This window comes from Myotis nattereri (genome assembly GCF_964212035.1).
Source record: "Myotis nattereri genome assembly, chromosome: 7".
NCBI classification, from domain to species: Eukaryota; Metazoa; Chordata; class Mammalia; order Chiroptera; family Vespertilionidae; genus Myotis; species Myotis nattereri.
In genome coordinates this window covers 93,032,558-93,052,772 of record NC_138082.1, presented here as the reverse complement: position 1 = coordinate 93,052,772, position 20,215 = coordinate 93,032,558, and the positions used below count along the sequence as shown (strand labels likewise).

The 20,215-nt window shown below is 66.7% G+C and overlaps 1 protein-coding gene across 7 annotated transcripts in view; it reads left to right on the top strand.

Annotated features, from left to right (window-relative positions):
* The window catches only part of BIN1 (bridging integrator 1), a 52,130-nt gene extending 32,682 nt beyond the window's left edge, over positions 1 to 19,448 (top strand). The window contains exons 3-19 of one of the 7 annotated variants that reach the window (XM_081095277.1): positions 41 to 95; positions 291 to 385; positions 594 to 689; positions 1,552 to 1,659; positions 2,389 to 2,481; positions 5,994 to 6,079; positions 6,253 to 6,328; positions 7,552 to 7,634; positions 10,251 to 10,398; positions 11,548 to 11,676; positions 14,137 to 14,244; positions 14,703 to 14,726; positions 15,534 to 15,641; positions 16,349 to 16,438; positions 16,630 to 16,737; positions 16,962 to 17,063; positions 18,834 to 19,448. In XM_081095277.1, coding sequence (XP_080951403.1) covers positions 41 to 95; positions 291 to 385; positions 594 to 689; positions 1,552 to 1,659; positions 2,389 to 2,481; positions 5,994 to 6,079; positions 6,253 to 6,328; positions 7,552 to 7,634; positions 10,251 to 10,398; positions 11,548 to 11,676; positions 14,137 to 14,244; positions 14,703 to 14,726; positions 15,534 to 15,641; positions 16,349 to 16,438; positions 16,630 to 16,737; positions 16,962 to 17,063; positions 18,834 to 18,941 — 1,617 coding nt within the window. In that variant the 3' untranslated portion in view covers positions 18,942 to 19,448. The remainder of the gene's footprint in view (positions 1 to 40; positions 96 to 290; positions 386 to 593; positions 690 to 1,551; positions 1,660 to 2,388; positions 2,482 to 5,993; positions 6,080 to 6,252; positions 6,329 to 7,551; positions 7,635 to 10,250; positions 10,399 to 11,547; positions 11,677 to 14,136; positions 14,245 to 14,702; positions 14,727 to 15,533; positions 15,642 to 16,348; positions 16,439 to 16,629; positions 16,738 to 16,961; positions 17,064 to 18,833) is intronic. The other 6 variants (XM_081095272.1, XM_081095273.1, XM_081095274.1 and 3 more) reach the window with 6 other exon arrangements.
* Positions 19,449 to 20,215: the final 767 nt, after the last annotated feature.

Below are 20,215 nucleotides of genomic sequence, written 5' to 3'. Positions count from 1 at the left end.
GCCCCCAGCCCTCACCTTGTTTTCATCTTTTTCTTTGCAGAATGAGGGCACCCGGCTGCAGAAGGATCTCCGGACCTACCTGGCCTCCGTCAAAGGTACGAGGCAGACCTGGCCTGGGTGGGCCAGACTTCACGGATGCAGGGTGGGGCCTTCCCCATGTGGAGCTGATGTGTAAAGAGCTGGGAGTTGCCAGGGTCTATGAGGAAGGGGCAAGGACTCGTGGGCCTCTGGGGACCCTCCATCCCAGGTCCCCATGGCCCTGGCTGCAGCATGGCCCTTCTGCCCCCCAGCCATGCACGAGGCCTCCAAGAAGCTGAACGAGTGTCTGCAGGAGGTGTATGAGCCGGACTGGCCTGGCAGAGATGAAGCGAACAAGATCGCCGAGGTGAGGAGGGGCAGGTGGCTCGGCCCTCCCACGGGGCCTTGCTGGCCTCGGCTGCTGGCCCATTTTACCAATGAAGAAACTGAGGTTTTGAGAAGGCACCGAGCCTTGAAGTGATGGGGCAAGAGCTGAGCTCCGAGGTTCCTGGGAGCGCTGTGGGCTGGGGCGGCTGGCGCCCTGGTGGTGTACTCACCTGCTGCTGCCTCCTTAGAACAACGACCTGCTCTGGATGGATTACCACCAGAAGCTGGTGGACCAGGCGCTGCTGACCATGGACACGTACCTGGGCCAGTTCCCTGACATCAAGGTGAGAGGCTGCCGTGTGGCGCTCCTGCCGGGGAAACTGGAGAGGGAGAGAGGAACCGGGCGGGGCGGTCCGCGCTGGCTCAGGCACCGCAGTGCCCTGCCCAGAGGCAGGCATCCCTGCCCCTGGCGCGTGGTCCCTCCAGGCTGCTCCGGCTGCGGCCGGCCTGCCAGCCCAGCCGGGCCCTTTCTGAGCTGGGAGCTGGGGCCCTGCTCCCGGGGCCTCAGCTCGGGGAGGAGGCGCGCAGTGCGTGTGCCTGTGTGTGGCGGTGCCTGGAGACGGGGACTGAATAAGGTGTGTAAGGGGTGTCCGCCTGCAGGGGCGTGTGCAGGCTGTGTGTGCTGTGCGTCGCCCCTTCTCCGGTGTAGCTGTGTGACTGTTCAAAAAGCCAGCTGCCCTGCTGGCCTGGGCTGTGCTGCACGGTCGGTGAGCCAGTGTCTCCACCGAGGCCCCGGGACCCGCTGCGTCTGCCGCGGAAGAGGCGCCTGGAGCCGGGTGGTGACCGTGATGCTGGGCTGACCCACGGGGTGGTGCTCCCCCGGCCCCTCACCCACCCCGCACTGATGCTCGGCTCCCGAAGGCGTCCGGGGGAGTGTGGAGGCTGCCGACTGGCCCTGGACAGGAGGAGCTGGGCCAGGCGGGGAGGAGGCTGGGCCTCGGCTGGCTGGTGGCGACAGTGGGTGGATGTGTGCAAGGCGGGGGTTTGACCTGTGCGTGAGGGCGGGGCGCAGCGGGCGCAGGGGCGTGCACAGCCTTGCCGGCGGGTCTTCCGCGGGCGCTCTGGCTTCCTCCGGGTCCCGTGTAGCTGGGCCACCGGCTGGCAGCCAAGACCAGGACTTCAGCCCTCTCCTCCGCTCTCTCCCAGTCACGCATCGCTAAGCGAGGCCGGAAGCTGGTGGACTATGACAGTGCCCGGCACCATTACGAGTCCCTCCAAACAGCCAAAAAGAAGGATGAAGCCAAAATTGCCAAGGTGAGGGGCCAGGGCAGTGCTGGGGAGACAGCGGGGGAGGGCTGTGCGCAGGCCCAGGAGCCTGCCCTGGGCTGGGCTTACCTGCCCCTTTGCACCCTGGCCCCTGCCCTCCACCTGTGACAGGTGGCAGGTCCCAGAGCTGGGTGGTGGGTGACAGATCTTCATGGTCCCCAGGGTGGTCCCGGGGTGGCCCTCTGGCTCATTCACTGGCACCTGTCCAGCCCCTGGTCCCGTCCCCACCCCCCCACCCCCATTGGCTCCCTGTGGCACTTTCCTGAAGGAGAGGCTTGGGTTATGGGGTGAGGCCCTCACCCAGCCGGTGTCTGAGTGGACGCCCCAGAACCCATGCGAGCCTGCGTCTGCTGGAACAAGCCAGGCGGTGGGATGGAGGCGGGGGGGTGGGGGGGCGCGGTGTGGGGGCCGCAGGACTTGGCGGGGGCCCCATTTCCCACAGGTCCTGAGGGAGAGCCCTGCCCCAGGGCAGGCCCTGCTTGCCGCACCCCCGCCCCAGCTAACGGTCTCACATTTTGCTTTGCAGTTGGAGTTCACCCCCTTCTGCGCCTGCTGGGGCTCCCCTAATTCTCTCGGCCTCTGAGGGGCCGGGTCCCTGGAGGCAGCAGCTTGTTTGTCAGCCTTCCAGGCCTCTGGACTTGGTGTTTAACGTCTGTCTCTGTTTCTCTCGTCTCCCTCCTGTTTTCCTCTCTCCTTCGCCTGACCTCCCTTCCCCAGCCTGTCTCGCTGCTTGAGAAAGCCGCCCCCCAGTGGTGCCAAGGCAAACTGCAGGCTCATCTCGTAGCTCAAACTAACCTGCTCCGAAATCAGGTGACACTGGCTTCTAACCTTGCACGTGCTGGCGCCTTCCGGTCTGCGGCCCTGCCCTGTCTGCACTGCCCTGGCTCGGGCGGGGGGCGGCGGGGGGGGGGGGGGCGGGGAGGGGGGCGGAGGCCTCTCCCAGGCTGGAGGCAGGGCTGGTTTCAGAGGCCTGTGCTGGGAACTCCCGCCGCAGACCAGCCCTGGGGGCCAGCAGGGACAGAGGCTGGGGGCTCTGGGGGCTCTGGCGGTCCTGAGACGGACACCCTAGCGTCCAGAAGGCCAGGAGGCCTGGAGCCCTTTGTCCTCTGAGGCTCCTGCAGGGAGGGGCTGCTGGCACCAGGGCTCTGGCCTGGCACGCGCTGGCCTTCGGGCCTCGGCACTGAGGGGGGGTCCTGCATTGTCTGAGGAGAAAGCCTGAGGGGGCACAGTCTCCTGGCCCGGGCCCAGAGCCGCGTCGTGGCTGAGTTGGGGCTCACAGGACTTCAGGGCTCCGCGCCCTGGCCCAGGCTCCGTGTGGGTGGTCCTGCCACAGACTCATGGGGGCCTTGGGAAGTGTGGGCCCCATAGAGCCCCTGGAGGGGATACGGAGGGCGCAACAGGCTGGTATGCTGAGGCCTGTGGCGGCCCTTGGGGGGGTCTCTGGTGGGCGGTCTGCACACGGTGGTCCCGGGGGCCTCCTGAAGGAGGGAAGCTACGGCCAGCAGAACTGCCCTCCTCTCGGGCGGGTGCAGTGTGCAGGGCCGCTGGGTGCAGGGCCGCTGGGTGCAGGGCCGCTGGGTGCAGGGCCGCTGGGTGCAGAGCCGCTGGGTGCAGGGCCCCTGGGTGCAGGGCCGCTGGGTGCAGGGCCCCTGGGTGCAGGGCCGCTGGGTGCAGGGCCGCTGGGTGCAGGGCCCCTGGGTGCAGGGCCCCTGGGTGCAGGGCCCCTGGGTGCAGGGCCGCTGGGTGCAGGGCCTTTTGGTTTTCTCTCCAGAGAAACTGATGTGACCTGGAACCTGAACCCCTCGTGGTCTTGGGGTGGGGGCAGGCGACAGCCTCAGCCCAGGAGATTGGGTTTCTCTCTGGGCAGCTGCCCGTTTTTGCTGGGCCACCTCCTGATTCCATCGTCCCAGCCACATGTATCGGATGCCTCTGTGTGGCGGGCGCCGGGTCAGCATGGGCTGGTGGCCAGCTTCTGACTTGACCTGCTGCCTGATTTCTTCTAGGCCAGAGCTGTGGGCTGATCGGGGGGAGAGTGCCCAGGGACTCCAGGGTCTGAGGGAGGCCCCGGCGTCTGGGACAGGCCGTGCCTCCTCTGCTGCGGGGTGCGGGAGGGCGAGTGGGCCTTTGCAGAGCATGGACTCTGGCCGGAGGGCTGGTGCCGCGGGCCCAGCGACATGGTTTCTATGTCATTTTCCTGGGGCGGGTCTGCCGGAGGCCAGGAGAACGTTTTTGTGGGTGGGAGTGTCCCTAAGACTGTGGGGCCTGGGGTGCGGCCCGTAGCAGCTTTGGGGCTCCTGGGTGGGTGTGGTGGGAGATCCTGCTGGGAGGGCCCACACCCGGCCCTTGGGGTGCAGCAGGGGACGCTAAAGCCCGTGATGTCATCTTGGATGTTGGATGCACATGTTTCGCCCGCAGCCAAACTGGCTTTCCATTTGGATTGAGCATTCTTCCTTTGGCTCTCCCCCTGCCTCACGCCTGCTGGGGTGGGGCAGCCTGGGGGGTCCCGCGGGCGGCTGGCTGCCTGTGAGCTGGGTACCTGGGGCCTGAGGCTGCCCCAAGGGCTGGCCTGACTTTGCAGAAACAGTGCAACCCGGTGGGGCTGTGCGCTCTCGAGCTGACCAGCTCCAGGTGTGCCCAGGCTCGTCTGAGCTCTTCACACTTGCCAGTCCCCCGACACCTGCCTGCAGGGCCCTGGTGCCCTGGTGCCCTGGCGTGTGGCAAGCCAGCCCGTTCTGGGTCCGCTGCGCATGTCCATTGGTCAGCACGTGGCAGAGCCACTGGGGCTGCAAGCCCGCCCCACAGCGGGTAGCTCTCCTGCACCCCCTGCCGCTCAGAGATCCAGGCGATGGATGTGACGCAGCGAACAAGGCTGAGGCCCTGACCTCGGGAATTAAACGGAGCAGCGCTGTTCACTGCAGTCCTGCTGGAAGGCGGGCCGCCGGCACACAGCCGAGATCTGTGCCGTGGCCATCGTCCCGGTCACGACTGTTTATTGGGGAGTTAGGGCCAGCCTTGGGTCAAGGCCAGCACCCGGGACGGGCCTAGAGCCAGACTCCTGGTTGTCGCGCGAGAGGCGCTGACGCCCGGGGTGGGGGCCACTCGTGTTGCGGCTTCACAGACCATCTTCAGCAGCCCAGGCAGCACAGGCTGCCCAGGCCAGAGCCGCTCCGTCCAGGAGCAGCGGGCATGTGTTTCTTCCCCTCCCTCTACCTTTAACTGTTAAATCCGGTTTTTAAAGCTTGGGCCAGAGCACGCTCACTTGAGCAGTTCCAGTAGGGACTTGTAGTCAGGAGAGATGGCAGCCCCTCTCCCCTCCCACTCACCCCAGCCACGGGGCTCAGCCTGGGCACAGTGCAGTAGGGCCGGCGCGGGTTGGTCCTGGTGCCCGGGGCGGGCAGCCTGTGGGCTTGGGACCCGGACGCTTTGTCCCGATGAGGCATTCCAGCCAGATGCTGCCTTTGTCGGAGGCCTGAGAACAGGCTGCTGCAGGAAGTGGGCCTGGGTGGAGCCTGCCCTCTCCTGGGCAGTGACTCAGACCACGTCCCGGTCACCCCGAGTCACTGTTTCCAGCAGGGCCTCCAGGAGAGCTGGCAGAGCCCTCCGGGCAGGGTCTGGTGACGGCCCTGCACCTTTGGGCGCTGCTGCTGCATTCCCCCATTCGGCTCTGCCTGGGGCCCAGCACCACTGCGGGGTGCAAGGGTGGAGGGCACCGTGTGCCCGGGGCAGGTGGGGGCTCAGAGCAGGCTCAGGCACCCTGCCAGCTGCCCAGCTCCGTGCTCCCGGGCCCTGCCCTCCATCTGGGTGCACAGGTGACAGAGGAGAGGATGTAGGGGTGGGGGCTGGGAAAGACTATTGGGGAAGTGAAGTGCAGGCTGGGGGCTGAGGCTGAGTAGAGGAGCCTTGAGAAAGGGGGCAGGGGATCCTGTGAGGGGACAGCAGGGCCCAGAGAGCTGGGCAGCAGGCTAACGCCGAGCCTCAGGCTCACACAGGGGGCAGGTCCCCGTGGCGGAGTCCTGTGCCCCAGCACCTGGCCCATGCCCGTGCCTTCTTATTGTGCCCTACTCACCCCTCGTCTCCCCCCTGGTCCACCTGGCAGGAGAGGGGTTCCCTTTGCCATGGCTGCTCCGCCCCCTCGGAGGGCCTGGGAGGACCTGGCACTGGGTCCTGGGGGCTGTGAGGGTGGGGCTGCCCGGTCCCACCCCCCTTGCCCAGAGCCCTGTCTGAGCTCGCTGGGCGGGAGGTTGGAGAGCAGGTCTGGGGTGGCCTGGCCTGGCCTCGCTGGCTGGGATGGGCGGCGGAAGCAACGACTGTCCTGCCTGCAGGCCGAGGAGGAGCTTGTCAAAGCGCAGAAGGTGTTCGAGGAGATGAACGTGGACCTGCAGGAGGAGCTCCCGTCCCTGTGGAACAGGTGAGGGGAGGGGTGTGGCCCCTCACCTCCTCCCACGCTGCACAGCTGTGCCTGTGCCCGTTGGGGTGCGCCCTCGGGCCGTGCCTCAGGTGAGGGTGGAGTGGGCAGCGCGTCCGCGCTCTCCTGGTTGCCCGCCCTGACCTGCGTGTTGGTTTTGTCTCCTCCCCCTGCAGCCGTGTAGGTTTCTACGTCAACACGTTTCAGAGCATCGCAGGCCTGGAGGAGAACTTCCACAGGGAGATGAGTAAGGTGGGTGGGCGTGCTGCCAGGGCCTGCTGAGGACAGGCCGGGAGCCCCGCTTGCCTGCCCTGCCGAGGGAGGTCCTGCACAGGCCCCTCTGGCCCTGGGAGGAGCTGCCCTGCGCATGGGAGCTGTGTTGTGCTGGGGGCTGTGGGCGGAGCGCCAGGGCCCGTGCCCGCCCCGTTCCCGTGGTTGTGCAGAGCCAGCCCTGCCCACTCTGTACCCTGTTCGCAGGCAGCTTTGGCCCAGGGAGCTGTGTCAGACGGTGGTGGCTTCCCAGGTTGTAGGCAAATACATAAATTGCGAGAATCTTCTCAGTTTCTAATATCCTTTCACGTGTCGTAGATATTGAACCGGGACTGTTTTGCCTGCCTGGACTTGGGTGAGAAGGGGTCTGATTGGCCTCCGTCCCCATTGTGTTATTTTCACGTTAGTTTAATGGGGAGTTAGAGGGCAGCGCTGAGGGAGACCCGCCGCGGCCTCCTCCCGCGGTGCCCTGAGCGGGCCTCCTCCCGCCGTGCCCTGAGCGGGCCTCTCCGGCTCTGGGCCTGGAGGAGGGAAGGGATGCTGCCGCCCAGCCCGGCCAGAGGGAGCAGCACGCCTTCCCCGAGTCCCCACGTCAGCCGAGTGGGACTTCCGCCGTGGGGCCGTCCCTGTCTGCCTGCTTTCCCTTTTCCCTTCCGAGACCCGAGACAGCCTAGGAGATGGCAGCACAGAGAGCGGTGGGTTGGGGAGAAGACGTGCATGTAAAGTAGGAGGGAGATGAATCTCTGAGCTTCCTGTCAGCCACAACAGAGGACGATTCTCAGTAGTGAGACTCGCGTGCACGGGGCGACCTGCCTGTCGCGGGACCTCCCTGGCAGGTGGGGTGGCCTGGAAGCATCTGGGCAAGAAGACCTCACAGTTCAGACCCCCAGTTAGTTTGCAAGAACAGCTTAGACGTTTTAAAGCAGGAGCAGCTCTGTGTGGCCTTTGGGGAATCTCTACGAGTAGAAAGAAAAGAAAAGATGGTCCCTGGAAACAATGGCTGTGGCAGGGCAGCCACTGCCTCCACCTCGCCCCTTGGCTTCCTGGTTTGGGGTGTGGGTTCGCAGCTCCCCCTGATGGGGGAGCAGAGCTGTTTCCGCAGGGACGGTGCGGGGAAGGGGTTCAGAGGGAGAGGCAAGATGGCGTTGGGAGAGTGGCTGTTTGGTGGCTCCAGAGGCTCCCCTACCTGTGCTCTCCCTCTGCAGCTCAACCAGAGCCTCAACGATGTGCTGGTCAGCCTGGAGAAGCAGCACGGGAGCAACACCTTCACGGTCAAGGCCCAGCCCAGGTGCGCCGTTCTCTGCTGCTGGTGGGGGAGGGCGTGGGCAAGGCTGGGGCAGGGCCGCTGCCGTGGTCGCCCGGGGTTGGGCCTTATGGGGAGGCGCCCTCGCAGGGCAGTCTGCTCACCACCTGAGCCTGGCCCACATCCTCATCTGCGGGGCGGGCGGCCGGGGCTGTGCCCGTGGGGCGGGAGGGACCAGGACTGACCCCCAAGTGTGGGGCTTCTGGGAAGCGAGCAGTCCTCTTAGCGTGGGTGGCGCCCTCCCTGCCCCCTGCTCCCGGGAAGCCGAGTCCCAGGCTGGCATTCTGCATCCCGGCCGGGGTGGCCTTGTTCCCGCCACACCGCCTCCACGGAGACCGTTTCCTGAGGGGCACGGCGAGCGCGGAGGGGGAGGGAGAGGTCCTCCCTCTGTGGCCCGTGGGAAACGGCAGTGCGTCTGGGAGTTTCCTTCCTGCCCGGTCGTCACCCCCAGAGTGGGGACCACAAGGAGCCTCGCTGTCCTCATCTGTAGGAGGGGTGACTGACTGCTTCTTGGGTGATCGGGGTTACCTCGGACTACGGAGGTATTCAGGGAATACTACTGCCCCTCTTCTCTGAAAATAATGTAAACGTGCCCTGGGCTGAGGAGCGCCGGGTGGAGTGGCGGTGGAATGAAGGCCAAGGGCGACTTCCCAGGTGCCTGCAGGGAGGACCCGCCTCCCTACTGCACTGCTGGCCGAGGTGCATGCAGCGGCCAGGTTGAGTGGGGCGGGGCGGGCAGTGGCTGTCCTGGTCACCATCCTGTCACCGGAGGGGAAGGGAGGGCTGGAGGCTGTGAGCTGCTTCCCACAGGAGGCCTGCTCACCTGGCCCAGCGCTGCCCTGGCCGCCGAGCCCACCCCTTCCAGACACGGGGCCCCGGAGCTCCGTGCTGCCCCAGCCGAGTGCCCACCGCTCACCAGGCTCCGCTCGTTCCGTCAGCACCATCCCGGCCCGGGAATGGACCACGGCAGCCAGGCGGCCAGGCCTCTCATGGCCCCAGGGTGTTAGGGGAGACTGCTTTCTGCCCAGCCCCCATGTTAGTGGCTCTGATGAGGGGTGAGGACAGGCCAGCCCCGCGTCCCACATTTCCCCCGGTGAAGGCCTCCGTCCCGTCCGTCCCCACAGAAAGAAAGCTAAGCTGTTCTCCCGGCTGCGCAGAAAGAAGCCCAGGTACCACACTGCGTGCTGTGGGGCCGCGGCTGGCACCCGCTGGCCCGTGCATGCCTCCTGCCTGCTCCGAGGGCGCCACTAACCCCTAACCCGCCCTCCGCGTGGTGCTGCCAGTGGGGCCGGAGCGCTGTGCTGTGAGGTGTGCGGCGGGCACAGGGCGGAGGGCAGGGGGATGGCGGGCCGGCAGCCTGAGCCGTGTGTGCATTGGCCGGGCCAGACCCGACCGTTAACAGTGGCCGGTGACCAGAAAGGGGCCTGGGAGGCGCGGGCAGGGCAGTGCTAAAGGGGTGTACGCCTGCCTCTGTCCTCACATCTGTTCTTCAAGGAGCAGCTCCTCCCAGGACACACTCACTCACTAACGGGGAAAGTGCCAGCAGTGTCAGGCTGTCCGCCACCCAGGCCCCTCCCCAGGTGACGCGTTTCTCTGTGCCCCTCTAGAGCCGCCCTGCAAGGCGGCCACACACCACAGGTCCGGCCAGAGGCCTGAGGAGCTGGGTTCTAAAATTGATTCCACTTGCATGTGGATGTACACTGCCCCCTGGCTAGTGGCTGGTCTCGGTCAGCCCTGTCTCAGTGCATCTGAGCATGCACAGGGTTTGCCCTCGGCCCTCTGCCCCCACGCGGAGGCCTGTGCACACAGCTGCCTGGTTCTCGGTGCCGAACCATGTGGCTTAGAGATCTTACCCTCTCTCCCACTCCTGGGCTGTGGGGCATCCCTCTGTCTCCCACCGCCCATGGCCTCCAGGTGGTGTCCCAGGTCTTCCTGGAAGGGCGCCTGGGAGCAAAGGTTCGGAGACAGTGATGGTGTGGTGTGAGGTGGGCAGAGGGCGCAGCGTGGTCGAGGAGCCAGGCATTGGGGTGTGAGTGGGGGCAGGGCGGGAGGCAGCCAGAGGCCTTTGGGTCCAGCTCAGTGGCAGCCGGGAGGAGCTGATGTGTGGCTTGTGGGGACTCACTTTGCCTCTAGGATGTTTGGCTTCCTCCTGCTGGGGAGCTCGGGCCTGTGAGGCTCCTGGGCTGCCCCTGGTGCTGGCTCGGGACCTGCCCCATCCCCTGGGGACCATAGGCCTCCAGCTCAGTGCTCCCCCAGGCGCTGCTGCCAGTCCTCAGGTACAGGGACACGCAGCTCACACGTGGGCACATCACATGTTCCCAGTGAGTCCATGTGGACACTCATCACACCCAGGTCCACATACTGCTCTCCATGCTCACACACACATGTGTTCTCATGCACAGGGACCCCAGGGCATCTGCACATGCACACTTGTCCCGCACACTGCTCTACATGCTCACACACACACGTGTTCTCATGCACACGGACCCCAGGGCATCCGCACGTGCACACCCCTTCCACACACACCTGCAGATTTGCACACTTCCTCTTCGGCGCTAGGAACCTCCCTCCCCTGGACACCCTCTTGTCTTCCCTCTGCAGTGACAATGCCCCTGCAAAAGAGAACAAGAGCCCTTCGCCGCCGCCAGATGGCTCCCCTGCAGCCACCCCTGAGGTCAGAGTCAACCATGAGCCCGAGCTGGCCGCTGCGGCCACCCCCGGCGCTGCCCTGCCCAAGTCCCCGTCTCAGGTAGGCGTGTCCTCTCGGTGGCTGTCTCCTCTCCTGCTTGTTTTCCTGCTTCAGTGTTGCCCACTCTTTCCTCGTGTTTCCTGCCCGCGCCTGGGCAGGTTTGGAGCCAGAGGCTTTGCCCAGAGAGGGCTGAGCCTGGCATTGCTCTCCCTCTGGCCCTGCCTGGCCCAGGCTCACCTTAATGGCCTGGCCCTTGCAGGGGCCTCTTCCTGTTCTTTCCCCTCACTGTGCCCCGGCCCGCGGCAACGGCCCCTCTCCCTCCTCGGTTTTGGGTGGCTTTCCTTCCTCCATCTTCCCTTCCATGTAGGACACAGGCTCGGGCCCTCACCCCAGCACCAGGTCCTCAGAGCGGCCACCGCGTTGTCCTCGCCTTCTCTCTCCTGCATGGGACAGTGAAAGGCCCAGGGAGGGCTCGGCGAGGTGGGCGGGGTCAGGGCGGGTCCAGCGGCCCCTGCCCACCAGGCTTCCAGTTGTTTTCTGGAGTTGGAAGGGGAGGGGGGGTGCAGCGTCCCTCCGTGGGCTGTCCCTGCCCTCCACTCCTGGCAGCAGCTCTGCTGGGCCTGTGCCTCACCCCACCCAGCAGTGATGAGGACACAGGTGGTAACGGTGACGAGAGCCCACCTCTGAGCGCACGTCCGCGTGGCGTGCGTGGAAGCCTGACAGTCGCCTGGGAGGCGGGCGCTCCGAGGTGCCCGAGGCTCCCGGCGGCAGGGGTGTGACTGCCTTCTGTAGCCTCTTCCCGGCCCTGCTCTGCCGCAGGTGAGGTGGAGGCTGAGCTGAGCTCTGCAGCGGGGCCTGGAGTGGTGCAGGGCGAGGCTGCAGGGTGGCTGCTTCCCAGCTGCTTCCCAGCCGCTCACCTGGCGAGCCTTCCTGGGCTATTGCCTTTGTCTTCTCTCTTCTCTCACCTCCTTCGCCTTCCTTCTCTCCCTCCCTTTTCTCCTTTCTCTCTGCACAGCGTGGTGGACCCCCTCCCTTGGGAGGCTGGCGTGGTCCTGGGGTCTGTCTTGGGGAGCAGTGACTCCTTGCTGCTTCTTCCCCAGTTGCCTGGGTGGGGCCGTGGCCTGTATGTGACTAACCTTGGCTTTGTCTCTGTCTGTCTCCCCCCACCCCTGTGCTCCCTGCGCGGCCCCTCACCCGCTGTGGACTCAGCTCCGGAAAGGCCCACCCGTCCCTCCGCCTCCCAAACACACCCCATCCAAGGAGGTCAAGCAGGAGCAGATCCTCAGCCTGTTTGGTGACACCTTTGTCCCTGAGATCAGCGTGACCACCCCCTCCCAGGTCAGCCGCGGCCGCCGCGGCCCAGCTCTCCCGTCCTCTTGCTCTCTCGGGGCGTGCATGGCCTTCCCTCCATCCCACACCCTGGGCCTCTGCCTCAAGAGCCAGGCATTTGGCCAGAGAGATTGGCCCTGAGCCTCCCTCTCACTCACTCATTCATTCACCCATGCTTTCATCCCTCATCCCTCATCCATCTCTGAGCATGTGTTGGGGCCCATGCAGGCACACGAGCACATGGTCCTAGCAGGGTGGTCATCTCAGGGCCCCTGGCTCCACCGGTGCTATGGCTGGAAGGGGTGGGAGCACGGGGGCCTTGCTCATGGGGGGGGGGTCCTTCTTGGGGCAGGAGCTGCAGGAGCTGCAGGCAGACAGCCAGGAGGCTGAGTGCTGGGCTCAGGACTCCTGCAGCTCCTGTGCCGAGTGCCATTCACAGCAGGACGGCAGGAGGGCCGCACGGAGCGGCCTACACCATCCGAGCAGCGCAGCCAGGGAGCTACCTGCTGGAGCCTGGGTCCCGGGCCTCCCAGCCAGGCCTGGCCCCGCGAGGGCTGGTTCTGTGTGGACTTCTAGCCCCAGGCTGTGATGGGCCGGGGTTGGGCTGCTGCGGGTTGGCCCTGCCTGGGGCACTCGCTCTGACTCCTTAGCGCCTCTCAGAGGCCTGGGGCTGGGGCAGAGCAGGAGATGTGAGTGCAGGGAGAGGTGCTGGCAGGCTCTCGGGAGAGTCCCCAGGGGGGACTTCGGGTCAGAAGTAGGGACTTTTAGTATGGGTGTGACGTGGGTGCGGGGAGTGCCCTGGCCCGGGCCCCGGTGGCTGGGGGCCCGTCTGTAGAGGTGGTGAAGCTGGCCGGGCACTCCTGAGCGCAGGGCAGCAGGCTGCTGGGCCGCTGACCACTGGAGCGCGCTTCTGCCCGTGCCCAGCACTGTGAACCTGACCAGGCAGTGCCACCACTTCCATCACGGCCCTGGTCCGTTCCCAGCCGCCCCCTGACAGGGTGGCCCAGGGCCAGGTGAGCTGCGGGCCTGCCCTGCAGCCAGACCGCCGGCCCCAGCGAGTCCGTCTGCACACTCACCGCACGCTGCCCTTGCTGCCCCTCGCTGTCTGCAGGGACGAGAGGTCTGCCCTGCCCGGCGGGAGGGGAGTGTACACGGGGTGGGGGTGGGGTGGGGGGGTGTTGCCTGGGGCGGGGCTGGTCCCGGTCGTGCGTGGCGGGGGTGCCAGGGGTGCCGGGCTGCTGGGCGGTGGGCGGGAGGACGTGGACTGCCCTGGCCCTGGACACTGGGTCCCTGGAACACACGGTGGCAGCTGCCTGGGCCTGGGTGACTTCTGAGAAAGGGCGGGTGTGGGGAGAGAAGTGCTCCCGCAGGCTGGTGGGAGCACCCAGAGGCCGCACCTAGCGTGTCCCGGGCATGGGTTCCCTCAGAGGCAGGGGCTGGGCTGAGCCGGGCAGGCCCTCCTGTCCAGGACGTGAGTCTCGTGGACTGGGCTCTGGGCGAGGGGTGCCTTGTCTGTCCCCTGAGCTGTGGGGCAGCAGCACCAGGTGCTCTCAGGCCTGAAGGGCTCTCCTGAGGCCATACCTCCGCTGAGCAGGCTTCTCTGGGGAGCCCCTCCCACACCCCAGGTCTCAGAGGGGAGGGCCTCGGAGGACAAGGCCGGAGGGCACTCCCCGTCAGCGCTGGTGCCCATCAGCAGAGGCAGAGCTGGGCTGGGCTCCGGAGTCTGCGGCCCCAGGAGGGCGGGAGGCCAGGGGAGACCCTCACACGGATGGAGGGCGGCATGTCCCCTGGGCTCGGTGCGGGGGGCCGTCTTCTGCAGGTGGCTCTGGGACTGAGGCCCCCCTTACAGTGGGGCTGGGCCTCCAGCACGCGTGGGCCACCGTGCCCCGTCTCCAGGCTGTGCCTCGCAGGCCCATTCCCGAGCTGTGCCCAGACCCCTGCGTGGTAGTCTCGGAGTGGTTGGGCGGGATCTTTCACTGGAAAAGGCGCCGCGAGTGTTGGGGACCCACTGTCATGATTGGGCTCCTCGCGGTGTGGCTGGCTCGGCCCGTCCTCACTCCCTGGAGCTGGCTGGTGGGCAGTTGTCACACTGGGTGGATGTCCGTACGGGGCAGCAAGGGAGACCAAGGCTTTCGAGGGGCCCCCTGTGGCCCTGTCCAGCCTGGGGCGCTGCCCGGCTTCTCGGGTGGGTGGTGAGGTCCCGGGAGCTTGTGGTGCAGGAGCGGGAGGCAGAGCCCCGGCGAGCGGGCTGGTGCCGTCTGGCAGGTGGTCGGCCTGCGGCTGGTGCCTGAGGTGGGGGCCAGGCTTGTGGGTGGGGTGGGAGCGTGTGCCAGGGTGTCTGGCGAGGGTGTGCTGCTCCCTGTGAGGGGCCCTGTCTGCGCGGGCACCCATGTGCCCGAGCCGCACCGTGCCCGCCTGTGCTGAGCTTTCTGTCACTAACCGCCTTCCTCCTCTGCTGCTGCCGCCCAGTTTGAGGCCCCAGGGCCGTTCTCGGAGCAGGCCAGTCTGCTGGACCTGGACTTTGACCCCCTGCCGCCCGTGGCGAGCCCAGTGAAGGCGCCCACGCCCTCCGGTCAGGTTGGTCTGAGTCTGCCACCACCTGTGTGCCCATCGGCATCTGGGCGGCTGGGCCCTGGGCGCACGTCTGCCCCGGCCCTGTGAGCCCATGGAGTCCTGGCTCTTCTCCCTCCCACTCTGTCCTGGGCCGGGCCGTGGGGAATGGAAGAGAGCAGGCTGGGCGGGGCCCGGGGGAGGGCCTGCTGACCTCACCTGGCAGTGGACGGCTTCTCCCAGCACCTGCGCCTCTCCTGGCAGCAGCCCTGTTGGGGTGTTCCCTGGCCTGAGGTTGCAGGCCCCTGAGAGGTGTCCAGGACGCAGCCTTCTGGGGACCCAGCCCAGCTCAGGCTGACCTGTGCCTACTGGCTTGAGGGCCCCGGGGGTGGGGGGGGAGATTCGTGGGAGGGGGTCCCCGGGGCTGCTTGCCTGCCCCCCTAACTCCTGTGCTAACTCTGTGCTTCTCCCTCTGCTGCGCTCAGCCCATCCCCTGGGATCTCTGGGAGGTAAGCCTGCTGCTCGGCGCCGGTCCCGGGGCCGCGCCTCCGCGTGGGCCACCTGCTCACACGGGCACGCACAGCCACAGCTGCGTCTCCAGCTGCTCCTTCTCTGTGGGTGCCTCCCCGCCAGCCCCGATGGGAAAGGGCTCTTGGTTTCGCGGGAGAAGGGGTCCTCCCGGGTGTGGGCCGGCGTCAGGGCCTGTGAGCGGCCTCCACGCCGCCCGCCAGGCGTCCAGGGTGGACGTGCTGCCCGTGTGCCGGGCGGGACTCAGTCAGGGGGGCCCTGGGTGGAGTCTTGGCCTTTGACAGGCTTTCTGTCCACGGCCACACGGGCAGTGGCCTCGGGGCTTTTGGGGCAGGCGGGCGGGAGGGAAGGCAGGCTGCTGTGCACATGGTGCCGTGACCTAGCGGCTCTGCCACGGCCCCGGAGGGCAGGAACTGCCCTGTAGGAGGGGCTGGCGACAGTGCCGCGGCCCAGGCTCGGGCAGCGGGCAGTGGGGACAGCCCCACAGGAGAGCTGCCCTCTGGAGGGGCCTGAGGGGGGCGGGCAGAGCCGTCCTGGCCAGCAGGTTTCAGGAGGTGCCAAGTGCGGTGCGTTCCTTCCTGCCTGCTGCTGTCGGGGGGCCCAGGAAGTGGAGGCAGGTGCCCCTCAGGGTTGGCATCTGCCCCAGGCTCTGGCCAGCACCTGCCGCAGGCACCCGCGCCCCTCTGCCAGCGCTGGTGCTCATGCCTGTCTCTGTCTCGTGCCCTGCCCACCACCTTCCCTCCCTGCCTCCCGCCCTCCCACCCGTTCTCCCTGGTGGCCGTCACCAGCCCACAGAGGGTCCAGCTGGCAGCTTACCTTCCAGGGAGCCCAGCGCTGCCGAGGGCACCTTTGCTGTGGCCTGGCCCGGCCAGGTGGCTGAGCCGGGGCCTGCCCAAGTAAGTGCCCACCTGCCAGCCCCCATCTGCCCTCGTATCTGGGGGTGTAGCATGGAAGACGAGCCTAGAGGAGGGAGCACAGGATGGACATGCTACGTGAGCTGGAGGGTGAAGCCAGGGCCCCGAGCCTGGGCGCCTGTGTTCAGGACGGCTGGCTCAGAGCAGCCCCTTTCCCTTCCCCAGCCCCACCCAGCCCCCAGCGCGGCCTCTCCTAGGGGAGGGAGGAGCATGTAGAGCACCCACTGGTTTAGGTGAGAACCTGTCAGAATTTTCTCCCTTACTTCACCCTGCACAGTCCATTCCCCCCTGAAGAGTGAGGAAGGTTGTGGGATTGCTCCCAGAGTTGGAAGTGGCCGAGCGTGGGAGGTGGCCCAGGGCAGCCTGGCCGCCGCCAGGTGGCATCGCCCGACCTTGCCCAGGCCCCCATCACGGTGCCCAGCCTGTGCTGCGTCCTCCTCCGGCCTGAGGGCAGGTGGCCAGGCCGGGCCGTGGGAGCTGAGGCTGGGCCCGAGCTTGGGCCTAGGGGCCGGCCTGCGAGGGCGAGGTCGGGGGCCAGCTGCTCCCCACACCCGGGACCTCGCCCCCCTCCAGGGGCTCCCTGTGCTGTGCAGGGACACTGGCCAACTGTAGGCACCACTCCGTGCTGCCCGGGCCCCTGCCTGTCCCGGGGCGGCCCCACATCTGACCCGGCTGCGTTTATGTTGCAGCCAGCAGAGGCCTCGGAGGTGGCGGCGGGCACCCAGTCTGCGGCCGGAGCCCAGGAGCCCGGGGACACAGCAGCTGGCGAAGCAGCCTCGGTGAGACTCGGGGACCGGGCCCTGCCTTTCCCCCCCGCTGTCTGTCTGCTGCCCGCCTGCCTGCGCCCAGCTCTGTCCAGCTGCAGTTCCCGTGGGGGAGACTGAGGCAGGCTGGGCTCGCGCTGGGCCAGCACCCCTCCCCTGTCCCGCCTTCCGCCCACCTCCTGCTCACAAACCTTGCTCCCTCCCAGAACTCCCTGCCGGCCGTGGTGGTGGAGACCTTCTCTGCAGTGAACGGCACGGTGGAGGGCAATAGCGGGGCTGTGCGCATGGACCTGCCCCCGGGGTTCATGTTCAAGGTAAGCCCCGGCTCTCATCCCCAGCCTGCTGGCCACTGCCTGAGGCGTCCTGGGGGTGGGGGCACCCCTGTCTAAATGGGAAGGCGATGTAGTTGGCCCAAAGCCATCCCGCTCCTACAACGCCTGCTACCCAACTGGTTCCTGGCCACCTGGTCCGGCACAGGCCGCCGGTGGGGCCCAGGGCCTTCGAGAGAGGGTGTGCAGCTTCCCGACATCCCCTGCAGGTGCAGGCCCAGCATGACTACGCGGCCACAGACACAGACGAGCTGCAGCTCAAGGCGGGGGACGTGGTGCTGGTGATCCCCTTCCAGAACCCTGAGGAGCAGGTGGGCCGGGGTTCGGCCGGGCGGGCTCCCCATCCTCACCTGTCCTCATCACTCCCCTGCCCCGCCTTGCTCCCTTCCTTGTCCCTTCCCTCCGTCCATCCGGTCCCCCATGTGGCCACAGCTGTGTCTCTCCTTTTCCTCACTCGTTTCCTCGCACACCTGCTCCTCCCACGCCTCCTCGTCTCCCTGAGGCTCCATCTGCCTCTCAGCGCTCTGCAGGCTTCCTTCTCCGGGCTTCCCTCCTCCAGGCTCCTCTGCCCTGCCCACTGCCCTGCCCTGCCCTGCACCGCACTCTCCCTCCTCCCAGGCTGAGCCCCTGGCTGTCCCTCCATGAACCCGCCTGCTCTGCTTCCTGCCTCTGAGGGGCCCTCTCTGTGGCCTGCCGGTGGCCTGCATGCCGCCCCCCCAGGCTGGCCCGCACCCATCCACAGGGGACCCAGGGGCCCGCAGGGCAGTGAGTGGTCTCTGCAGGAACCCTGAGCACCCGCCATGCCTCAGCGTTTCCCACCCCGTGCCTGTCAGAGCCGCCTCCTGCGTGGCTTCTCCTTGTCTGCCTGTCATCAGCACGTCCCTGGGGTTTAATTGACGGGCGGCTGAGGGTGGGAGGGGGGCTGGTTTGGAAGGAGGCCGACTTGGGTGGGGTCCTGGGCGGGGCTCTAGGGCGCCAGGTACTGACTGAACCACACTGGGCTGGGAGTGAGTAAGAAGGGTTTCCCGGGCCTGGTGCCCGATCAGCTGATTCTCCTGAACCTCAGGTCTCCCTTGTGGGCCAGCCCGGGGCTGGGTGGGGTTTTCAGAAGCAGAACCCTGGCACCTGGCCCTTGCCTGGTCATCTGGGGCCAATAGAAGTGGCTCAGATCGGACCAATGGCAGAGTGAAACGAGAAGGATGTAGGTGGGCACCAGGCGTAGCTCAGCTGCAGGGCAGTGACGGCTCAGCCACAGGCCTGGGGTCAGGGTCTGGGGCCCAGGAGGCTGTCAGGACCTGGGAGGGGTCAGGGTCTGGGAGGGGTCAGAGTCTGGGAGGGGTCAGGGTCTGGGGCCGGGGAGGCTGTCAGGGCCTGGGCGGGGTCAGGGCCTGGGAGAGGTTAGGGTCTGGGGCCTGGGAGGGGTCTGGGCCTGGGAGGGGTCAGGGTCTGGGGCCCGGGAGGCTGTCAGGGCCCAGGAGGCTGTCAGGGCCTGGGAGGGGTCGGGACCTGGGAGGGGTCAGGGCCTGGGAGGGGTCAGGGCCTGGGAGGGGTCAGGGCCTGGGAGGGGTTAGGGTCAGGGCCTGGGAGGGGTCAGGACCTGGGAGGCTGTCAGGGTCTGGGGCCTGAGAGGGGTCAGGACCTGGGAGGGGCCAGAACTAGGGCAGAGGCTGGTGGGATGGCCTCAGGTCACTCTGGAAGCTGTTCCTGGGCCAGCTCAGCGGAGTGTCCTGGAACTGTTCAGGGAGGTCTGGGAGGGTGGTGATGTCCATGGATGGTGGGGAGCTCCTGGCTGGGACTGAGGGCCGTTTAGACACGTCCAGAGCAAGACCACGGTCAGGCTGCCTTCCAGGGTGACTAGGCCTTGGACAGTTAACCCACCTGCTGAAGGGCGGACGGTCCTGGGCAGCTAGGCTTGGGGCTGCGGAGGTTAGCAGGGAAGGCTGCCTGGAGGAGGCGTTCTTTCAAGGGTGGGCAGGCTAGAGGAGGGGACATCTTCCCAGCAGATCCCCAGACACACACACCCTTTAGGGTGCAGGCAACCCTCCTTGGCCACTCGCTCAGCCTGCGCTCTGCTCCCTCAGGACGAAGGCTGGCTCATGGGCGTGAAGGAGAGCGACTGGAACCAGCACAAGGAGCTGGACAAGTGCCAGGGCGTCTTCCCCGAGAACTTCACGGAGCGGGTTCAGTGAGGCCAGCAGGGCCATGGTGCGGCTCTCTGGTGTGTGAAGAACACCTTCTCCCCAAAATGTGTGTTTTTTTCTTTGTTTTTGTTTTTGGACTTTTTGGAAAGCAAAGGGAAATCGCGAGGAGAGACCTGAGCCACGAGGTGTCTCCCAAAGGAGGTGGTTTTCCGAAGATCCGGCTCCGGCAGGTTGGGCTGAGTCGCCAGTGTCCGGCGCTGCTGTGCCCCTAGTTGAGTTCTGGCTGCCGCCACCCGCAGCGCCCTTTGGGGTCCGCAACCGCCGCCTACCCGGCCCAGGGCGGGCCTGGGGCTGCAGAGCCGCCGCGCTTGCCTGAAGCTTTGGCTGAGCCACTGGGCAAGGGTCCTTTCCTGCCGCTGCTGTGGGTGGGGTCCAGTCTCCCAGACACCTTGGGACCCAGACCTGTCTGGCCTCGCCCTGCCCCGCAGACCGTCTGTGTGCTGTTTGAAAATAAATCTTAGTGTTCAAAACAATGAAACAAACCTGACAAAAGCACTCAGAAAATGTGCGTTTTCTCTCCATTCCTGTCTCCTCTGCGTTGTCGCTGGGGTTACCTGGGCGCATGCTGGGCAGCAGGCTGGTTCCTGGCGGTCACCCCACCAGCTGCACGGCCAGCACTTGTGAGTTGGCTGGGCCTAGAGCCGACAGGCTCCCGCCCCTCGCCCCTCGCCCCTCGCCCATGGGCCGTGCGGCTGGAGGCTGGATGGGATGCAATGGCAGGAACCAGGTGACAGTGAGGGAAGACGGCTCGCACAACCAGCTGTGCCAAGAAGTCTGCTAGGGCCCTGGCCTGTGCTCAGTGGTTAGTGTCACCCAGGGACCAAAGGGTCTCCGGTGCGATTTCTGGTCAAGGGCACATCCCTCGGTTGCAGGTTTGATCCCTGCCATGGTGGCGGGGGGTGGGGGTGGGGTGTGTGGTGTGTGGAAGGCACTAATTGATGTGTCTCTCACATCGATGTGTTTCTCCCCCCACCACTCTCTAAAGATCACTGAAAAAATAAACTCGGGTGAGGACTTAAAAAAAAAAGAAGTCTGCTAGGGGCCGCTCTGAGTGATGGGAGTTAATACACCTGGGAACTCGGGGTCAGGGGTCAGGGTGAGGGAACAGGCCCGAGGAGGGTGGTTTGTGGCTTGCAGTGAGTGGTGGGTGGTCTGAACCTGAGCCCTGGCTGGGCACACGGGGACGCCTGAGCCCGGTGTGTGGGGCCCACGCTCGGCCCCAGCTTCTCCGTCCAGTCCGTCCAGGGCTGACGCCAAGTCCG